Genomic DNA, 22,283 nt, shown 5'->3' with positions numbered 1-22,283 from the left:
TATTCCCCCAGAGTCTGGAGTGCACCTTTGCTTCCTGCGGCCCACTGCCCTGGATCCTCATTTTAGTGCAACAAATGATAACGCTGACAACAGGGACCTCGAGGGTTGGAGAGTCATGCCATAAGCCAGTCAACACGGAGCCAAAGAAGGTTCTGCTTCATGAAAACCCTGGGGCTCCATCCACTGTCCTGTTAACTCAAGGTCATCGTGGAAAGTCAAGCAGGCCATGTCATCCTGGAGTCACTGGGGAATAAATAGCACTGGGGCATTTCTCTCTGCGGCTGCAATACGAATATACCTCACTCCACAGCAGCACTTAGAGGTTCTGGGAGTCCCAGCTCCCAAAAATGGGGCCGGGCAGGGGCAGGGGCAAAATGGGGGGGAATCTAGGATGCAGGGGCTTCACCCAGCCTGATGGCCCCAAAGAAGGTGGTGTGTTTGCTCATGTTGATAGAGATGTCAGCATGCACCATCTTTACGGCGATCTTCTGCCGGGCTTTGAGGAGGCAGACGCCGGCGGTGTAGCACGTGTTGTAGTTGGTCTTGCCCGTCTCGATGCTGCGCGTGCACTGCAGGAAGGGCTTCTCGTCCACCACCACCTCATAGCTGGCAAAGTCAGTGAAGTTGATGTAGTACACCTGGGTGAAAGGCAACAAGAAGGGATTGGGGAAGAGAGGAAAGAGAGGGTGGGGACCCTCCCTATGGTGAACAGACAGAACCTTCTCGGATGAGCTGCCGGTATACCTTGTGGAGGTGGCAGTGCCAACTGAAGTTGTGCTAGCCCGGCCAACAGGAATGGCAGGGTGACGGGTTTCTGCACTGTACTCCTACTCCATGGGGCTCAGGTGGCTGAAAAAAACCCTTCCTTCCAACAGCACACCTGTCATGAACCCTGTGAGGCCAAGAGCCATGCCTTCATCGCTCCTTCCCACCCACCCCTGCCCCAGCTCTGGCCTGAAGCACAGTGCTGTGCACATATTAGGCGCTCAATCGGTGCCACAGACACAGACGAACTGCCACTCTCAAGCCTCACAGACGATTTGTGGAGAAACTTAGAGTCCCCAGAGAGGTCACATAACAACTTGCCATTTCTTCTCCCTCCCCTGCGGCTGAACTTTTCTCACTGAGTCACAGCGCCCTTTGGCCCTCTCATTTGATGACTGAGGCAACAGGTCCAGAGAGATACCACAAATGAGATAAAGGATGTAGCAGGGCAAAACCCAGGCCCGTAATTTCTCTTCGTGGTCAGAGGGAAGCACTAACCTATGCTCAATGGCCTGACATCATGGAGATTTTCCTAGCACGTGTGGACCACTCCCAATTCTTTCCTAGGTCCAGGAAATTAATTCTTCCATCCTTCACTGCCCTTATCCATCACAACCCACCCCAGGCTTTGGTTCCCTAACCCCTACCACATAGAGCTCATAGGTCATAGGACCTTGGGATTATACCCACATGCCCCATGGGGGTTGGGACCTTCATCCATCATCCTAAATCACTTTATAAAAGGCCACTTTCTCTATGAGCTGCTCAGGTAGGGACAGTGTATTTGGGTACCATACAATCTCTTAGGTCAGGACCCAAGCTGTGCCAAGATACTTGGTATGCCTGGAAAATTCTTGTTAACCCACCTTCTCTGGCCACTCTCCTGTTACACTCATCTGTTGGCTCTGCAGTCCTCCTGTCCATCTGCCTACAAAAGCCTCAACCTCAGGGCTCATCTACCCCTATCTCTAAGGAGCCACCCTCGTGGAGGCTAACAATGGGGGATGGAAGTGGGCACTGGCAGACTTGGGGAGTGGGCCCAGGGCAGGGAAAGGATAAAAGCAAAGGGAGGAAAAGCTGGGAGAATGACAGTAGGAAGGATGCAAGAATAATAGAGAAACAGAAAGACAGAGAAACAAATGGGAGAAAGAGGAAGGAAAGACAGTCAGAAATCTTTTTGAGGTAGAGAGAAAGTCCACAAGAGCACTGTTTGTTGTAATGCCCAAGCTAGCAGTATTGAGGGGAGGGGTTCTCAGCAGCCCTGGAACTGACTTTCAAAGAATATGCTGAGACCAAGTTCAAGTTTGGCAGTAGAACCAAATAGCTCAGAGGGGAAACAAGGGCTTGGGGCCCTGCAAGAGGGAATCAGATGGCAGGGTGTGGGAGGGGCCTCTGTTCAGTTTTTCAATATTTGGCTAGGGAAAAAAACAAACAAACAAAAAACCACGAAGCAGGCCCCCTCTCTCTTTCCTCCTTTCTACTCCCTCCCAATGCTGTTCCCCCACTTCCCTCACCCACCAAAGGAAGTTAGCCATTGGATGGTTTTGGCTAGCTCCACAGTGCCCCTATGTGGCCTGCACCGGAACTGCATTCTGGATATAAGAAGAGTTAGGCCTAAGACCGTACTCACTTCTACCTGACTATAGATGAAGTAGGTGCCGTCCACCAGTACCTCCAGCTCCCCGCTGCGGGGATGTAGCTTGAACACCTTGGGGTTCATAGTGATGCGAGACCAGTCATTGAGCACTCCACCTGAAAGATCTCAGTATGAGAGAAGGGCAGTCACTCAGCACATGTCAGAATAATCTGGGCAATAGAAAACAAGAAATATCAAGCAGTACATACCCCCCACCCCTATACCAATGCAACCAAGGTAGCCTAGAGGGCCAAGCTTTAAGAAGAGCATTTGCAAGCAGAGAAAGTGTTCTGTTTGTAAAGCGGCTCAGGGCTCCTGGAGTCTGCCTTTCTGTCTTCATCCTTCTTTTCTTGACTCTTCCATCTGGAAGGGTCTTTACCCAGCTAACACCTTCTAGCTGGAATCTTGGGGAGAGGGGAATCTAAGACGAGAGTGGGCATACTGCCCTATTTTCTTTGTTGTTATAGAGCCTGCACAGGCAAAATTCAGACACTAAGTGGCAGGCTAGGTCTTATTATTCAATGTTACTTTCCTAGCCGTAGCTACTGAATTCCTCTCTTGTCTCATAGGCTCATGTGTTTTCTCCTTCTCCTTGAGAGATTCTTTTCTATGGTTCCTCCACACCCGCACCTTTCGGGGCAAGGGGTGATTCAGACTTCATGGCATCAGGACCAAAGCCCCATGGGTGAGAGGGGTCCTTATGAAAGTGAGGGATAGACTTCCAGGCTGTACTAGAACCATCCAGAGGAATAGGGGAGGGTGTCTGGGAGCTGAGGCACCCTTGGCAAAGCATTTGTCTCTTGGCCCCACCCAGTCAGGGCTGGAGGGGCAGTCACACTGTTTGGCAGGACAGTGGGAGCCAGCATGTGAGGGTAGAGGAGAAACTTCTCTTTCCATCCTGCTAAGAGAGGGATATTCCTTCCTACCCTGAGAGGAGGTCATCCAAGCCCACAGGGCCCTTTCTCCTCTAAGCCATCCATTCTTCACCCAAGAAATTGTTTTGAATGTCCACCCTTGGCCAGTCTCAGGAGGTCTACCTCTCTGAGGTGTGAAGAAACAGGCTTTCTGGAAAAGGTACCATCTTCCCTCAAGGTGATAAGTGGATGGGATAGGAGTTAGGAGGAGATAGTCTGGCTCGAGCCCTTAAATAGACCACTCTGCATGTCCTCCTTCCACCTGACCCCATCACTTCTTCTGGTGGCACTGAAGGTCGGCACAGAGTAATAGCAGGGACTGGCCCAGAGGGGCTGGAAATAGTCTCATTATATGGTAGTAGGAGCAAAATCAGTAGCTGCTGACACAAAATAAACACTGAGGCCACCCATCCAGATACCCAAACAAATATATTTTTTGCCTATCTCAGTCCTCCCTGGACAGATGGTGATCATGGCCCACCCAGGGGCTTGGGGGTCCCCAGCAGGACCACTTGGGTTCTGGTGCCATTCTGTTCCTATTTGTACTTCTGAGGCTATTAAGTCAGCCATCCAGGCAGCAGTCAGGGGAGTAGCTAAGTCTAATCATTAAGGAAACTCAGCAAAGCCAGTTCAGGACTGACTGGGCTCTTGGAGGCTATCCCCACGTAGCAGGTTTCTTAACCTTCATTTGCTGTTTCTGTACTCACGGCCCCTCCCCACCCCTCCAAGCTCTGCAAGCATCTGCCATCTTGGCTAGCTTGCTGCTTCCCAAGGCTCCTGGGGGTTCGTGCATTTTAGGCTTTGTGCACCGAGGTCTGGACATCATTTCAAAGCACTGTTCTTTAATGAATGTTCATGTCTCTTTGGGGAAGAAAATGAACCTAATCATTCAGTGGCATGTACATACACATCACTGAAGAAGCATAGTGCAGGGAAAAGAGTCAGACACATTTGAATCCCAGCTCCTAAACTTAACTGTGAAATCTTGGGCCAGTTAATTAACCTCTCTGTGCTTCACTTTCTGTCTCTGTAAAAAGGAGCTAATACCTACCTCACAGAGGGGTTGTGAAGATCACATGAAATAAAAGACAAAGCTTGTTGAAAACTCTAAAGTACCATACAAATATAAGGCAGTACAATTTGTTACGGTATTATCCAATCTCTCTGGTACTTGGTTTCCTCATTTTTTAAATGCAGGAATTACATTAAATCAGTGTTTTTTAACCTTATTAGACACAGTCTCCCTTTTGCTAGACACTAGCATTTCATACTCCCTGGAGATTCTAACATGCCCCCTACTTCCCTGAAAGAAACAGCCTCTCTACCTATTTTCTGTGTAGATCCATCAGGTAAGAAAAATTTCATTTTATGTAGTTTTAATTTCTTAGTTTGTATCATGAAAGTGTTTATCAAACTACACATATCTCCATGGTGACTCTGATACCACCTCCATCCCCGAAGTGCCCAAGCTTGATGATGTCTCAAATGCCTTTCAGCTCCCTCATCAGTGATTCTAGATGCCATTTAGGTGCAGCAACTGGTCTTGGTGCAAACAATTACTCATGACAGCCAGTAGAGGGCATGATGGAGTAGAGAATGGCCCATTATATGAAGAGCACCTCAGAGGCCTGGGAGGAACTAGGCTGGGTGATTATCTGGAGGCTGGGAATGAGGGAGAGGAGAAGCTCCTCTCAGGGAGAGAGCCTACTTTGATTCTTACCATTCTTGACTTGAATTGCTGACCCTTGGCCCTGTAGATGCACCACAGCTGGCTGGGAGGATGAGAAGGATAGACAGCAGTCACTATGAGTAATGGCTGCTTGCTCAGCCACTGGTTCCCATGTTTCCACTCCTGGTTTCTAGTCTCCTTTTGTAATCCAATTCTGATCCCTCTCCCTTGTCTTGGGATGTTGGTGACTACATTTCTACTAGAGGGTAATATGATTTTGTAGCCCTGCCACTTTCTGGCTACGTGACCTCAGCCAAATGAAATGCCTCTGAGCCTCATTTCCCTAACTGTAAAATGGGGATTCTAAGAATCTCTGTCTGGCCTAACAGGGATGTTTGAAGATCAAATTAGGTGATGGATATAACATGGCCCCGCAAGCCATCGAGCACTGTGCAGCTGTGTGGATTTAATACTGTGGCCACACAGCTGCAGTGAGGAGGCTGAGATGAGACAAGGCAAGGCGGCAGGACCTGCCAATAGAGACAGATTAGGCAGCTGGAGGCTGGGAGGAGCCCTTCAGGACATTAAGGCAGAAGCCCAGGCTGGGCTTGGGCTCGAGCTGCTTGGCTCTTTTTCAAGGACATACTCTCTAACGCCTCAGCTCCAGATCCCAGGTGGTCTGAGTGCTGATAAGGTGTCTGGGGTGGTTGGGGAGTCGGAGGCCCAGGTGAATAGGCCTAACTGGCAGCTCATTTCAGCTGACTACTGGGCCTGGCTATGGTTGACCTTCTGTCCTGTAGAATAAGGAAAAATGGTCCTAGCCAGACTTGGTTGTGTTAGCTAAAAGCAGGCCCTGGAGCAAAGCTTTTGTATTCATAGAGATGAGAGGAGGCTGCGAGTGAAAACCCTCAGGACCTCCAGGGTGTCCTCACAAAATAAAGCTTCAGGAAATTTAATAGGGAGCTAATTTCAAGGTGGCTCTAGACCTTGGCCTTCCCTCCTCCCAGGAAGGGAGCAATCCCCCAGCCAACCTGGCTTTCTCGGGTTCCAGCTTTATCAGCAGCACCTGCAAAACAGGACAGGACAATCAGAGGGCATGCTCTTTCTACTTCCCTTTCTCCTCACCTGAGCAGCTAGTGGCAGTGAGCTTTGCTCCCTCTAGCCAGTCCTGTCTGAGCTTTATTCTCCAGGGCTTAGAGCTGGGGAAAGAGTTAAGAGTGCAACTCAGGGCTCTTGCGTGAGAGACGACACTCCTTTCTTCTCTTTTCTGTCCCTGAATTTTATCATCAGTGGGCCCAGCACCCAACAGGGAAACTGCTGGGTATTGCCTCTTGCCAGTACTGGTCCAAGGCGAGCCTCACTGAGCACCCAGGGAGAGTGAGTGATGAGAGGGCATTCCTGTCACTGTGTGACCCCGAGACAATGGCATTAGCTTCTCTAGCCTTTTGCTCCTTATTACTCTTCTTCATAGAGCCCACTGCCATTTGTAAATATCTTGTTTGTTTCAATGTATCTCTCCTCCTCTAGGAGAGAAACTCTATGAGGATAGGGACCACTTACCAATATATCTCTTTGTACACAGAAATTACTCAATTAATATTTGTGGAATGACTGGATAAAAAATAATCCCTAACTCCATCTCTTGTGGTCATGGTAACACTGCTTAGCCCTGTTTGCATCACAAGTTAAAGAATCTGAGTCCTGCTGAAGAATTCTTGGACCTAGAGAAATCAGCTGTAAAGAGTCCGTTTCTTTAAAGCCTCAAGATACAAGAGGAGAGCAGGAGAGATAAATAACAACTGACATAAGCCCAGGCAGTCTGGCTCCTGTCAATTCCAATTAGGCAGGTTTATATCTGCATCTATACCTTTTGGGTGCCCTTCTGGGCCCAAGGAGAAAGATGCAAAGGGATGAATTGGTATGTGAATGGGCAGTGTGACAGGGGCAGTGTGATAGGGTAAGGATCTAGTGCAGGCAGCACTTGGTTCCTGGACATGGCAGACTTGGTGCCTGGGTTTGCTTCATCCACAGCCAGAGTGACTCATAAGTTTCCAACTTCTTGACCATCAGTGACTATTTGTCTACCTCTACGGGAAAGGTTCTTTGGAGTTCAGAGGATGAAACTATCCCACGGCTTGTCATTTTGTCCAGTCCCCGACTTTCTGTCCCATAGTCTATTTCCATGCAAACATCAGCATGTGGATCTAGATGCTGGGAGTCAGAGCAGACCAAATCCATCCCCGACTGGAACTCCATTAAGCCAGCACGGTCTCTAGCTCTGGCTCATTTGAATTTAATGGCCCTACTATAGGGAGGCCAAGAGTTAGGGAGGGTTTGTAATGGAAAGATTGAGATGGGGCAAGAACAGGTGGTCTGTTTGGTATAAATAAGAAGTTAGAGCAGGCCGGGCCTTACTGGCTTGCCCAATTTCTAGCTCTACACTGGGCTAGGAGACATGCATACCTTATTGCAAACTAACCCCATTGCCACCATCTGAAACTGCTCTCAGATCCCCTATTCCTGCTCTCCTAAAGTACTTATAAGGCACCTAGGGGGAGTGGAGAGATGGGGGAACTCACCAGAAGGTCCCTGGAGGCCAGGGGGTCCTTGAGGACCAGGAGGACCTGGAGGACCGGGTGGTCCCATAACAGTTGTTCCTGGAATTCCAGGAATCCCAGGAATCCCTGGGGGTCCCTGGGGTCCTGGAGGTCCTGGAGGTCCTGGGGGGCCATTGGGCCCAGGAGGCCCTGCTTTCTTTCCTGAAAAACAGGACTCAGTGTTACATTTGTAGTTATTTATTGCTAAGAGTGTACCCTCGGAAGTTTAGAGACTTTCCATGACACAAAGTCAGCTCTCAGGGAGTTCCTGCTAAAGAGCTGGACACCCTTATCACATATCTCTGTCTCTCTGCCTCTCTCCCCCACCCTCACCCCCAGCCCCACTGAGAGGTTTGAGGATATAGAAATAAATGGCCCTCAAGGTGCTTAGTCTAGTGGGGAAATGGACACAGTCATAGGTTAGTAGAAGTGCTACATTAGTGATAGGGACCAAATGCTGAAAGGTCAGGGAAGGCTTCAGAAAGGAAATGACATTTTAGCTGAGTCCAAAGAATGAGAACTACCAAGTCTATCAAGTCATCAGACTCATGGGCCACTTTGTGTTTTTTTTTTTTTTTTTTTTTTTTTTTTTTTTTTTTTTTTTTAGAATTGGGCTATTGTTGATGAGTGTGGGGCTTTCATGTTTACTGCCCAGTTTGGTGGACTTGATGTCTACAACAGCAGGAAGCTGGACAGCCTGACCTTAGGAGCAACATCAGCTCCAGGAAGGTTCCTATAGGAATCAGGATATACAGGAAATGGGATGGGGGTGTTGCTAGTTGGGAATGGAATGGGAGGGAGTTTTGGAGATGGGGGGATGGGAAGGGAGGGAGGGAGAGAGATGAGAGGAGAGGGATATTGAGAAATAACAGGAAAAGAAGGGGAGGCAGAGAATAGAGAGAGCAGAAGAGGAGGAGCAGGTTTTGCTTTCTCAGCTGACCTCTCTAAACTCTATTTTTAAAGATCTCTGGGAAAGGAAATCCTGCAAACTCTCTTGGTAACATGTTCCAATGTTTATCACCCCTCACTGCCCACTGTTAGGAAGTTTTTGGTATATTTAACTGACACCCCTCTTGTGGCAGTTTAAGCTCTTATTCTATTCTTTGTGTAGACAGAAAAGAATACATATATACATAATAACCCTCATATGCTCAAAGACATTTAGTCACCTATCAACTTCCATGTTTATAGGGGAAATAATCCAGCTTCCCAGAGTCTTTCCTCAGAGGCCCTATTCTCAAATGTATTATTAATCATGCCCACCAACTCTTCCCTCCATTTGCTATCCTTGCAGAACAATCTTGGCCCTCACATTTCAAATTCTAGTCCTTTCAAACATTTCCACCAGGATGTAATTATGTTAAGTGGGCCATAACCGTGGTCTTGAACTAAAACCTCTGGCTCCTCCTATCGACTCTCTCTGCTCTGTGCAGTCCCACTCAAGGATTGCGGGTGGCCATAGATAGGTGTCTTCTTCCTTCTTTCACCACCTTCTCACAATTTTGTGGAAGTCCCAGGAATGGAAGCCTCTTACCAGACTTCATCACAATGTCTTCACCTGAGGTAGTTTCTTAGTTTTAAATACAGCCCTCTCTAGTCTCACTTAAAAACCTTCTTACTGACTCTGAATTCCTGCTCCCCAGACTCTTAGGCAGGAGAATCTTGTCCTGATTAATCAGGTCCTCCTTTAAGAATAATGCCTCATGTCCAAGAAACCAAATCCTTATGGCAAAGCCACTCAAGAGGCCAATTGTCCATGTTAATCACTTCTGCATTTGGTCATTATGGGGCCTCTTCCTCAGAGTGGAAAGAAAGGAAGGTCCAGAGAGCATCTCTCTCAGGAAGAGTCCCTGCAGCCTTAAAGACCTAGATGCATGAGCTTTAGAGGTTTCCTGCACTTAGCAGCAAAAGATTGGATCTGCCCAGTTTCTAGATCTAGCCAATTTGAAGATGCCGGGCAGGAAAACCATCTCCCTTCAGATTTGGGCAGCTTCCAAATCAGGCTTATTCAGAGCCCAAGTTTCAATTCCAGCTGATGTAGTGGAAAGAACACAGAATCTGTACTCAGGAGATAAGGATGTAAGCCCCAGCTCTGCCACAGATGCACTTTGGGCAAATCCCTTCCTCTCCTTGAGCCTTAGTTTCTATATCTGTGAAACAAGGAGGTTGGCTCCAGTGATAGCTCTGTTTCTTCCCAAGACTGAGGTTCCATTAAGGAGGACTGATTCACCCCTTGCAGTCAGGAAACTTCCCTAACCTGGTTGTAAAGCTTGCTTCTCTCTCCTTATTTTTTGTGTCTGGGTGGCACAGACACAGAGGATGGCACCTATTAGGCCATCCTGTGTCCCAGCATTTCTAGACCTAACAGCGATTTTCAAGCTAGAGGGTGTTCTGTGGGTAGCACAAACTTCAGCTTTAAGAATATGACTCTCCTGTAATTGCTAATGTAATTTTGGAAGAAATACAGCCGGAAACTCCTCCAGTCCAAGAGAATAATGGTTGTAGTGTAAACAGAAAATGTTCACTTATGAAAATGTTAGAAGGCATTTGAGAAAACACTCTTGCCATCATCCAGTTCTGCAGCTGGTTCTCTGCTTCTCTGCAGCCATGTTTAGGCAAGTGTACTTCTTGTACTTGCATACTTATAAAAAGTTAGGCCCAGAGAAGAGCATGTACAAAATGACCCCTGGACCAAGAGGATGACTTTATAGGATTGAATCCCTTCTCCGGATTTCCTTCCTTTAGCAGAGCACGTCATGATACAAAAGCCCAGAGACGTTTGTACTTAGAAAGTTACTCTGTGTAGTCTTAGATGAAAGACTATATACATTCCTTTCAAAGTTAAACTTCATCAAAGGGGCATTTCCTTAACCTTTTAGCTAAGCCCAAAATATTGAAAGGAGAGAGAGAGAGAGTTGTAAGAGGAAGAAAATTCCATTAAAGTGTGAAAATTAAGTGAATAACTCAATTTACCTCTTCAGGCATGTGCCTATTCACTGTGTCCAAGGAAATCTGTATTAAATGGCTTCTAAATTACTTTCAGCCAAAGTAAACATTTAAGGCCTATGTGCATTCTCTCCCCAATAATGTCCCATACACAAGGTAGCAGTGCCAGGCAATGATCCACGTTATAATTTCTGTCTTAAAGGGATATGACAGGAGTTAAGATCTATCTGCTTCAAAATCCAATTTACCTTTTTAAAAGACAGAATACTTGGTGGTGAATGCCCAGGCCCCACAGGGAAAGGTTTCCTACTGATTCCAGCTCTCTGGCTGTTTCCTAACTTTGCTCAGCTCAGGCTGTTAGGAGCCTAGGCCATTCCTCGGCTTCTTTATGACAAGGACACAAGTTTTCCATGTGGACCATGGTACTTCCAGGTCCAAAGTATCCTAATACTCAGAGAATAGGCAGGCTGTAGCTGAAGTCATTTTTTTTTTCCCTAGTCTGGGGTTGATAATCTACTCCATAAAGCTCTATAAATCTTATCAGACAAAATCATTTCATTTAAAGCATCTTAATGAAAAAATCATTAGTTTTACTTTACTATCTTCCTCCAATGTCAGAACCCAGAGATAATAGGTACTATAGGTAATTCAACTGGTTTCATAGTTGGTTCTTTTAGTCCTAAGGAGTAGACCATGTTGTCTGATCCCATCTTTGAAGACTGTTCTGTCTTTGGATTCTCCTTTTCAAGTAGGTGAGCACTTGTACAAGCTCTTGGGCCAGTCCCATCACAAGTATACTGGGGACTTACTGACCCAACAGCAGCACGATGGAACTTCCCAACTAGAAGCTGCTTCTTTGAAAAGACTAAAAGATCATGGTTATACTCCAGTCTAGTTTTTTCATCTCAGAGAAAATGATATTAAATCCCCTAAAGCAAGAAATACCTTCCCTGACTATCTGAGAAATTGAATAGGGAAAGCTTTTAGGCCAAGAAATAGGATACTGGTATCTTTCAATGGGCAGCATACCTAGCTTCTAGAAGTTGTCTCATATTTGATCACTCATTTGATAAAGGAGGAAAACAAGGTAAAAAAAAGGGGGAAAGAGTAAGGAAGAATGAAGGAAAGAGATGTACACTGAATCATACAGAAGAGGGAGCAGGAAAGAAAAACAAAAACAATTTTTATATGCTGCAGAGAAGCAATTCTATCTTTTATGAATCATCATTGAAGAACAATTTCATGTTCTTTTTAGAAACTATAATACTCAAGATCACATATGATTGAATAAAATAACAGACAACCAATATTGAAAGAACGTAATACGAAAATCCTACTTTTCTGATTTTTTTCTTCTAATTTTAGAAAAGACATGGGATGGTAGCAATTTAAAAAAGTCAGTTCATTTTCACTGTAGTTAGCAAAAAAAAAAAAAAAATAAAAAAAAAAAAATAAAAAAGTCAGGACCCTAACTTACCCTTTTTCTTGTTTTTCACTGGACCTATTAGAAAAAGAAAATAGAAAATTAAGTCACTGGAAATTAACAGAAAATATTGATTTTCTAAGACTGTCACTAGGAGGGACCCCCAAGACACTGCACATTTGAGGGAGTCCTACAGCCAAGGGTTATGGTTTTGGCAAGGTATCTCCCAAATATCAAACCTCCCCAGTCTGTCTTCTGACTGTTGGGGCTGTGAAAGGTACAAGAAAGATTCTTCCCTGGGGAGAAAAATCTTTTAGCCTTAGTCTTTGGGATAAGGGAATAGGTGCTTCTCCATAGAGATGAAATGCCCAGAAACGCACAACTCAACAACCTTAGGACGGCATTCCACTAATCCTGCAAGTCCTGAGGTTGAAGAGTCATGCATTCAGGTGAGGATCTGAGATGAAGTCTCGCATGTTGAAGCTGGAAGGTAAACAAGGTTGTTTTCAAAGAAAGAGCAGGGTAGCAGTTTACTTTTTAGTCACTTCCTTATCATGATTTATTAGTTAGTAAAACAGTGTGACCATAATATGCTCATGTGGGGGTCACATGCATTCCCATTGTAATTTACCATAAGTTAACGGATACTATAAAGAAATGTCATCAGTTTCACCGACAGTGAAATCACAAGCATTTTCTTGGCAATTACTTCTAAAGAAGACAATTCTAATCAATTGAGGGCACTTAGAAAACCCAAGGATTTTCTAATATAGTTAGGTGACAACAACTCCCCAGATACACATAGTTTAGGTCTCTCCCAGTCATTTTTTCCTTTCTAAGGATTTAATTCTCTTCATTCTGTAGATGGATTTGACTTTGTCTAGATACAGGCATTTAAAATCTGTTTCAAATTCCCATGGAGACACTATTATACAACATTAAACCACTGTCAGTGCACTCAAGAGCTTACAAAAAGAACACCAAGCATTTGTATATTATCTTATAGTTTATAAAACATATTCCCATCTATCATCTTATTTGATCCTTGCAACAAGCCTGGAATGATCGCTACCTACAAGAGCAGGCCCTACTAGAGGTCAGTAAAATCTATAACCCAGAGGGCTGCCAAAGTGGCCATCAGAGCTTGCACAGGTCCCTTGAAAAACCAATGTCTGCACAGACTTTTCTGGTAAAGCAATTTCATGTGCAACAATTGGTATTATTATATACAGGGGATATTTTAGGTTGGGGCAAGCTGTTGCACTTAAGATCATGAATCTCCATTCTCTTATCCGTTTTTTCTCTCCTTCCAGTCCCTTGTCGTCTTTCTTTGCTACCCATCCTTTATGTTTTTGATGTTTGTTTGTTTTTTTTTTTGAGACAGAGTCTCACTCTGTTGCCCAGGTTAGAGTGCCGTGGCGTCAGCCTAGCTCGCAGCAACCTCAAACTCCTGGGCTCAAGCAATCCTTCTGCCTCAGCCTCCTGAGTAGCTGGGACTACAGGCACATGCCACCATGCCTGGCTAATATTTTCTATATATTTTTAGTTGGCCAATTAATTTCTTTCTATTTTCAGTAGAGGCAGGGTCTCACTCTTGCTCAGGCTGGTTTCGAACTCCTGACATTGAGCTATCCTCCTGCCTCGGCCTCCCAGAGTGCTAGGATTACAGACATGAGCCACCGAGCCCAACCTATCCTTTACGTTTTTTAACTGCACTGAGAGTTCTTGCGAAATGTGTGTGTGTGGAGGTTCTGGCAGGGAAGCACAGCTAAAGAGATTCTATTAAGAGGCAGCAACTCAACCTGAGAAGGGCCTCCTCCTTGAATAAGAAAGCTGTTTGGGAAAAGATTTACACAGAAAGGGCCTAGTCCCACCAGCCAGCTACCAGCCAGCCAGTTAGTCACCACAGCCTGGAAGAGCAGTAGGAAGACAGCCATTGTAACAACCCTGCCCTCATAACCAAAGTGTGCCACGTTTTTGACCATTTCAGCTGGTTAAGAGTAAATACTGCTACATCAGACTTCAAAGCAGGTTTTGAGGAAATCAGACCATCATCAGCCAACCAGTCCTGACTGAGCCATCTATGGAAGGTAGCATAGTAAATAAAGAAACACAGTTCTATCCTTAAAGAATTTACAGGTGGATAGGAAAATACTAAGGAGAAGGGACTTCAGAAACTATACTGGCTAGTTAAGGGGAAAAAAACTTCCTGGAGAAAGTTTGATCTAAATCCACAAATGAAAAGAGAGAAAGGGAAGTTTTTTATATTTTTAAGCTTCATTTTTATTTTTATACAAGGTATACCTAGTTGTCACATGTATATAAATGTTTGCATACATCCATACATAAAAAAGAGAAGCAAAAGGAAAAATAGTTATTAATGTACCTACTAATAACTGTTATTAACATTTTATGCATGTCTAGAAATCTATGCATATAAATATGTACTTTTCAAAACGAGATCAAATTAAAATGTTTCATAACCTTTTTCTATGTCAATAACTATGTTTTTGCATTGTAATTCTTAATACGGATGTACCAGTATTTAATTAATCATCTTTGATGGACATTTAGGTTGTTTCCAGTTTTCCACTATTATAAACAATGCTATAGTTAATGTTTTTACATATATACATTTTTCTAAAGGTTTTTTTCAGGATGTATCATTAGAAATGGTAGGATTGGGTCAAAGGGTGTGAAAGGCTTTCCTTATATGTAGTTAAATCTAATAATCTTTTCTATATGATTACTGCCTTCAGTGTCATGCTTAGGCCCTCCCTATTGTAATTTATACAGGTAACTCTTCATATTTTTCTCTAGTTTTGTTATGGTTTCATTTTTATTTTTAAATCTGTAATTAATCTGATATAGATTTTGGTATACAGTGTGAGGTAACGAGCTAACTAAAATTTTTATTTTTTCCCTAAAATGGCCATGGTATGAAGAGTATTGAGAGAAACAGGGACTCAAAGTCTTTTCTTACACTTCATCTTGGGTCAGAGAAGGCCTCTCAGAGAGTTTCTGCTTAGTAGACATTTGGTATATCCTTTGGGAAAAATGAGGATGCAAAAGTATACACAAGATTATTATTAGATTATATTACATTTCCCACAAGTGCTAATTAATACATCATCTCAGCAGTATAGGAGTTCCTTCTTGTTCCAACATAGCTTACCATGGCCAGCAAATAATTCTTATGAGTTTCAACATGGATCTCTAAGCTCTGGCTCTGTATCTGTCATGCCCATTGCTTTTGCGTGAGGCCATTGTAGTTTTCTAGCTTCCAGAGAGAAAATGTCAGGGAGCTAGAGCTATCCCATATTAGAAGTGAGCATCCTGACCTAGAACAAAAGCAGTAACCCCTGCTGAGTCCTATATTTTAGATACATTGATTTATTTTCTTTTTTTTTTTTTTATTTTTTTATTTTTTTTATTTTTTTTTGAGACAGAGTCTCACTTTGTTGTCCAGGCTAGAGTGAGTGCCATGGCGTCAGCCTAGCTCACAGCAACCTCAAACTCCTGGGCTCAAGCGATCCTCCTGCCTCAGCCTCCCGAGTAGCTGGGACTACAGGCATGTGCCACCATGCCCGGCTAATTTTTTTTTTTTTATATATATATCAGTTGGCCAATTAATTTCTTTCTATTTATAGTAGAGACGGGGTCTCGCTCTTGCTCAGGCTGGTTTTGAACTCCTGACCTTGAGCAATCCGCCCGCCTCGGCCTCCCAAGAGCTAGGATTACAGGCGTGAGCCACAGCGCCCGGCCTGATTTATTTTCTTTAGATACCTCAGAACTTTACTCATACCTACTCAGAGTACCACCACTGTTACATGTCTGTTTCTATGGTAACAAGCTACATTTCTGTAGCATTCCAATTTTCCATATTTGTAACCATCCTACTTTCTGCAGGCACAAACCACAAATGCATCAGGGTGTGAAATATAGCTGTGCAGTACTTGGGATTGCTTTGATGGGAGTAAGATTGAGATCAGATAGGTTTTGATTAAGTAAAGAGGATCTTATAATAGAACCAGTTCTGTGGAGGCCAACAGCAGGACCACCCAGATTCTAGCTTTGACCCAACCACAAAATGACCATAGGTCAAGTGACTTTTCCTATGGTTCTTCATCGGCTAAATTAGGGAATACTATATGCTTTGTCTCTATTCAAGGCCTCGGGTTCTGATGAGGATCAATGATATAAAACCAGCAAGCTAGAATTCTGTATCCAGTGAAATTATCCTTCAAAACTGAAAGATAAATAAAGACTTTCTCAGACAAACCAAGATTGAGGAAATTTGTTGCTACTAGACCTGTCTTTTAAGAAATGTTAACAGAAGTTAACATAAGTTTCTTTCTTCAGAGAAAGAAAATGATATAGGTCAGAAAATTGGATCTACATAAAGATAGAAAGAGAACAAGCTTAGAGAACAAATAAATGAAGGTAAAATATTCTTAATTGCTTTAAAAGATAACAGTTTGTTCAAAATAATAATAGCAAAAATGTATCCCATGATTATAGCTTACGGATATGTGAAACAAATTACAGTAATGTTATAATAAGGGCTAGGAGGGATGAATTGGGCATACTCTGCTTTAAGGTACTTACACTACCTGTGAGTGGTATAGTGTTATTTCAAAGTGGACTTGGATTAGTTGTAAATGTATATTTCAAATTGTAGGACAACCACTAAAATTTCCTTAAAAAAGAAGTATAACTGAGAAAAGAGAAAACAGAGTCATATGAATGCTTGATTAAAACCAGAGAAGGCAGAAAAAGAACAGAAACCCAAAAAAGAAACAAAGAAAAGTGGCAATGAATAGAAAACTATTACAAATATGGTACATATTAATCCAACTATAACAACAATCACTTTAAATGTGAATGCTCTACATTCACTAGTTAAAAGACAAAGATTGTTAGAGTGGATAAAAAAACAAGACTCAACTATATGTTGTCTATAAGAAATCCACTTTAAATATAAAGACACAAGTAGATTAGGGATAGAGAAAGATATACTATGCTAACACTAATCAAAAGAAAGCTGGAGTAGGTTTATTAATTTCAGACAAAGCAGACTTTAGAGCAAGGAAAATGATCAGTGATAAAGAAGGGTATTACATAATGGTATAAAGGGTCAATACTCCAAGAAGACATAACAATCCTTAATATGTATATATCAAACAACAGAGCATCAAAATACATGAGGCAAAGACTGATAGAATTTTAAGCAGAAATAGATGAATCCACTATTACAGTTGGAGACTTCAATATATCTTCAGTAATTTTCAGATCTACCAGGCAGAAAATCAGTGAGTATATAGTTGAGCTGAATAATACCATCAATCAACTATATCTAACTAATATTTATAGAATAGTATCTAACAACAACAGGATACACATTCTTCTCAAGTTCACATGGAACACTGACCAATATAGGCCACATTTTGTTTCATAACACACACCTTAACACGTTCAAAATAGATATCACACAAAGCATATTCTCACATAACAATGGAATTGAACTAGAAATTAATAACAGAAAGATAGCTGGAAAATCCCCAACTACTTCAAGATTAAACAACACTGAATAATACATGGTCAAAGAAAAAGTCTTAAAGGAAATTTAAAAATATTTTGGACTAAATGAGAATTCAAATAAAACCTACCAAAATTTGTGGGATGCAGCACAAGTAATGCTGAGAGGGAAATTTATAGTGTTGCATGCATATATTAGAATAGGAGAAATATTTAAAATCAATATCCAAGCTTCCACTTTAGGAAACTATCAAAAGAACAACAAATTAAATCCAAAGTAAGCAGAAGAAAAGAAATAATAAAAATCAGAGCAGAAATGAAATCGAGAGCAGAAAAACAATAGAGAAAACCAATGAAACCAAAAGCTGGTTATTTGAAGAGATCAATAAAATTAATAAAACTTTACCCAGACTAACCAAGGAAAAGAGAGAGATGACACAGATTACTAATATCAGAAGTGAAAGAGGGGCTATCACTACTGATTCCATGGATGTTAAAAGGATAATAAAAGAATGTGATGAATAACTCTGTGCTCATGAATTTGATAACTGAAATGAGAAAACTTATTGAAAGATACAATCTACCAAAACTCACACAAGGAGAAATAGGTAATCTGAATAGGCCATTATCTATTAAAGAAATTGAATCAATAATTAATAACCTCCAAATCAGAAGGCACCAGGCTCTGATGGTTTTGCTGGTGAATTTTACCAAATATTTAAGAAAAAAAAATTATATCAATTCACTACAGTCTATTTCAGAAAATAGAAACAGAAGGAACACTTCCTACCTCATTCTATGAGGCCAGCATTACCGTAACACCCAAAGCAGACAAATACATTATATTAATAAGAAAGGAAAAGTACAGACTGATATCGCTCTTGAACATAGATGCAAAAATCTTCAATAAAATATTAGGTAATAAAATCCAACAATGTATTATAAGAATTGTATACTACAACCAAATGGGATTTTTTCCTGGTATGCAAGGCTGGCTCAACATTCAAAAATCAATAAATTTAATCCATCATTCATAACAAGGCTAAAGAAGAAAAATCATATGATTATGTCAATAGATGCAGAAAAAGCATTTGACAAAATCCAACATTCCTTCGTGTTAAAAATGCTCATCAAATTGGGAATCAAAGGGCACTTTCTCAATTTGATAAAGAACATCTACAAAAGCCTACAGTTAGTTTAATGGTGAGAAACTAGATGCTTTCCCTTTAAGATTGGGAATATGGCAAGGATGTCCCCTCTCACCATTCCTATTCAACATCAGACTGGAAGTCCTAGCTAATACAATAAGGTAAGAAATGGGAAGGAAGGGATACAACTGTTTTTGTTCAAAGATGACATGATTGTCTATGTTGAAAATCCCAAAGAATCAACAAAAAACTTCTGGAACTAAGTAGCAATTATAATAAGGTTGTAGGATATAAGCCTAATATATAAAAGTCAATTGCTTTCCTATATACCAACAATTAACAACTGGAATTTGAAATAAAAACCAACAGTATTTACATTTGTATAAAAAGAGAAATACTTAGGCATATATCTAACAAAATATGAATATCTATGAGGAAAACTATAGAACTCTGATAAAAGAAAATAAATATCTAAATAAATGGAAGGATATTCCATATTCATGGATAGGAAGACTGTATCTTGTTAAAATATCACTTCTTCCCAACTTGGTCTATAAATTCAATGCAATCTCAATAAACATTACAGCAAGTTACTTTAGGAATATCAACAAACTGATGCTAAAGTTTATATAGAAAGGCAAAAGACCCACAATAGTCAGTATGATATTAAAGATAAGAACAAAGTTGGAGAACTGACACTACTTGATTCAAGACTTACTATAAAGCAACAGTAATTAAGACAGTGGATTGATGAAATAATAGACACACAAATTAATGCAACAGAACAGAGAGCCCAGAAATAGATCTACACAAATAGTCAACAAATCTTTGACAAACAAACAAAGGCAATCCAATAGAGAAAAGATAATTTTTTTCAACAAATGATGCTGGAATAACTGGACATCCATATGAAAAAATTGAATCTAGACACCTCTGAAAAATATTAACTCAAAATGGATCATAGACTCAAATGCAAAACATAAAACTATGAAATTCTTAGAAGATAACATAGGAGAAATCTAGGTGACCTTGTGTTTAGCAATGAGTTTTTAGATAGAACAATAAAAGCACAATCTATGAAAGAAAAAAATTGATAATTTAGGCTTCATTAAAATTTAAGCTTCTTCTCTAAGAAAGGCACTGTCAAGTGAATCAAAAGACAAGCCACAAATAGGGAGAAAATATTTACAAAACATTTATCTGATAAAGGACTTTTATTCAAAATATAAAGAACTCTTAAGATGCAACAATGAGGAAACAACCCAGTTAAGAAATGGGCCAAGGTCTGAACAGAAAACTGAATAATCAGGGACAAAATAATCTAATTAAGAAATGGGCAAAAAATCTGACACCTCACCAAAGAAGATATACAGATAGCAAATAAGCATATGAAAAGATGCTTGACACCATTTGTTGTGAGGGAATTGCAATTTAAAACAGTGATATAGCACCATACACCTCTTAGAATGGCTAAAATCCAAAACACTGACAATACTAAATTCTGGAGAGGACATGGAGCAACAGGAACTCTCATTTATTGCTGGTGGGATTGCAAAATGGTACAGCAACTTTGGAAGACAGTTTGACAGTTTCTTAGAAAGCTAAACATAGTCTTACCACACGACCCAGAATCACACTCCTAGGTATTCACCCACATTTGTTGAAAACATATGTTTATACAAAAACCTGAATACAAATGTCCATAGCAGCTTTATTCATAATTGCCAAAAATTGGAAGCAACTAAGATATTATTTAATAAATGAATGAATAAACAAACTGTGGACATCCATACGATGGACTATTTTTTAGCACTAAAAAGAAAAGAGCTATCAAGCTACAAAAAGATACAGAGGACACCTAAATGCATATTGCCACCTGAAAGAAGCAAGTCTGGAAAGGCTATATATTGTACAATTCTGATGACATTCTGGAAAAGGAAAAACTATACAGACAGTAGAAAGATCAGTGATTGCCAAGGATGGGAAGAGAGAGAGGATATGGGAACTCTTTTTTCCTGTTCAATATTTCTGTAAACCAAAGCTGCTCTAAAAATAGTCTATGATTATACAAATAAACTTATAAAACATCCACTAGTTTAAAAGCAATGCCACACTGCATGTAGTTCAACATGGATCTCTAAGCCCTGGCTCTGTATCTACTGTACTCCCATCCACACACCACTTGCCTCTGTCTCTTTCTTCATGCCATTCCCTCTGCCTGCAGTGCACTTCTCCAGTCCTGCTTTCTCTCAGTGCCTACTCAGCCTTTAAGACTTGTCTCATACATCAATTCCTCTGTGTTCTATAACATTACCACTGTACTTATCAAAGTATAATTTTCTGATTATGTGATTGTTCTACTTACTAGATTGTTAACTCCTTGAGGGCAAGGGTCATGCATTATTCATCTCTGTATATACAGCTCCTAAAGCATTTCTTTTATAGTACGTGCTCAATAAAATGTTTGTTGAATGAACAAATGAGTGACTGAAGGAAGTGGTAAACCTGGATGTGAACCAAGATTCTTCTGATTCTAAGCTCATTGTACCTTCCATTGAATCACAGTCATGCTAATAATATCAACAATAATAGTTTCAAAAACTGCCCATTTGTAAAATGGGCATAATTCTATCAATTTATAGAGTTGTTTTATGGCCTAAGTAAGTAAGAGTGATGTACATAGAATAGGTACTCAATAAATGTTAATTTAATTTTATTTGTCCTTTGGTTATACAGGTAGTAGGCTCCCAGCTTTCATGTCTTTCTCCTTTTATGTTGAGAGCAACACCAGAGAACTGGACATGGCCAATATTTCTTCAGTTAATATCAGTTAGTATCAGTTAATAAAGGAATAAAGAAAAAAGTAAAAGTAAAGGCAATGGCTGGCAGCTGGGTAGGTATAGGACTAGACATTTTTTCTTAAAAAAAAGAAAACCAGGCCGGGCGCTGTGGCTCACGCCTGTAATCCTAGCTCTTGGGAGGCCGAGGCGGGCGGATTGCTCGAGGTCAGGAGTTCAAAACCAGCCTGAGCAAGAGCGAGACCCCGTCTCTACTATAAATAGAAAGAAATTAATTGGCCAACTGATATATATATAAAAAAATTAGCCGGGCATGGTGGCGCATGCCTGTAGTCCCAGCTACTCGGGAGGCTGAGGCAGAAGGATCACTCAAGCCCAGGAGATTGAGGTTGCTGTGAGCTAGGCTGACGCCACGGCACTCACTCTAGCCTGGACAACAAAGTGAGACTCTGTCTCAAAAAAAAAAAAAAAGAAAACCAACCTTCAATACAGTATCTTCAAATCTTGGCATCTTAAGAGTGTATTTCATTTTCTATCCCACACCATTAGAACTGTAAACATAGGGAATGCACAAATACATGTGGCAAGCTCGATATATTTTTAGAAGATGAAAGCCATTAGCTTCAAAGAAGAGTGAGAACCACATAGAATGCCCGTGTTCAGAACCCAGATTACAGTTCTAACATCTGTTCTAAGCATGCAAAAAGACAAGAAAAGGTAGGGTTGTGCAAATTGATTCCCATCCCACCAACCCTATCCCGATATCAAGTATTTTTGATATAAGAAGTCTTGCATTCCTCATCCAAGGATTTCTTCTCTAGTCCTCACAACAGGGGCCCACCTCTGGGG

General features: G+C 41.5%; 1 protein-coding gene across 1 annotated transcript in view; it reads right to left on the bottom strand.

Moving 5' to 3' along the window:
- Nucleotides 1-22,283, bottom strand: part of EDA (ectodysplasin A) — a 325,596-nt gene continuing 303,313 nt past the window's right edge. The window contains exons 3-8 of the mRNA XM_012736250.3: nt 12,005-12,028; nt 7,564-7,743; nt 6,016-6,050; nt 5,036-5,087; nt 2,402-2,526; nt 1-638 (exon numbers count right to left, since the gene is read on the bottom strand). Coding sequence (XP_012591704.1) covers nt 387-638; nt 2,402-2,526; nt 5,036-5,087; nt 6,016-6,050; nt 7,564-7,743; nt 12,005-12,028 — 668 coding nt within the window. The 3' untranslated portion in view covers nt 1-386. The remainder of the gene's footprint in view (nt 639-2,401; nt 2,527-5,035; nt 5,088-6,015; nt 6,051-7,563; nt 7,744-12,004; nt 12,029-22,283) is intronic.

The sequence above is a fragment of the Microcebus murinus genome, chromosome X (assembly GCF_040939455.1).
Source record: "Microcebus murinus isolate Inina chromosome X, M.murinus_Inina_mat1.0, whole genome shotgun sequence".
Classification (NCBI taxonomy): domain Eukaryota; kingdom Metazoa; phylum Chordata; class Mammalia; order Primates; family Cheirogaleidae; genus Microcebus; species Microcebus murinus.
Note: the sequence above shows the minus strand (reverse complement) of the source record. Positions and strands in the feature narration are given on the sequence as shown.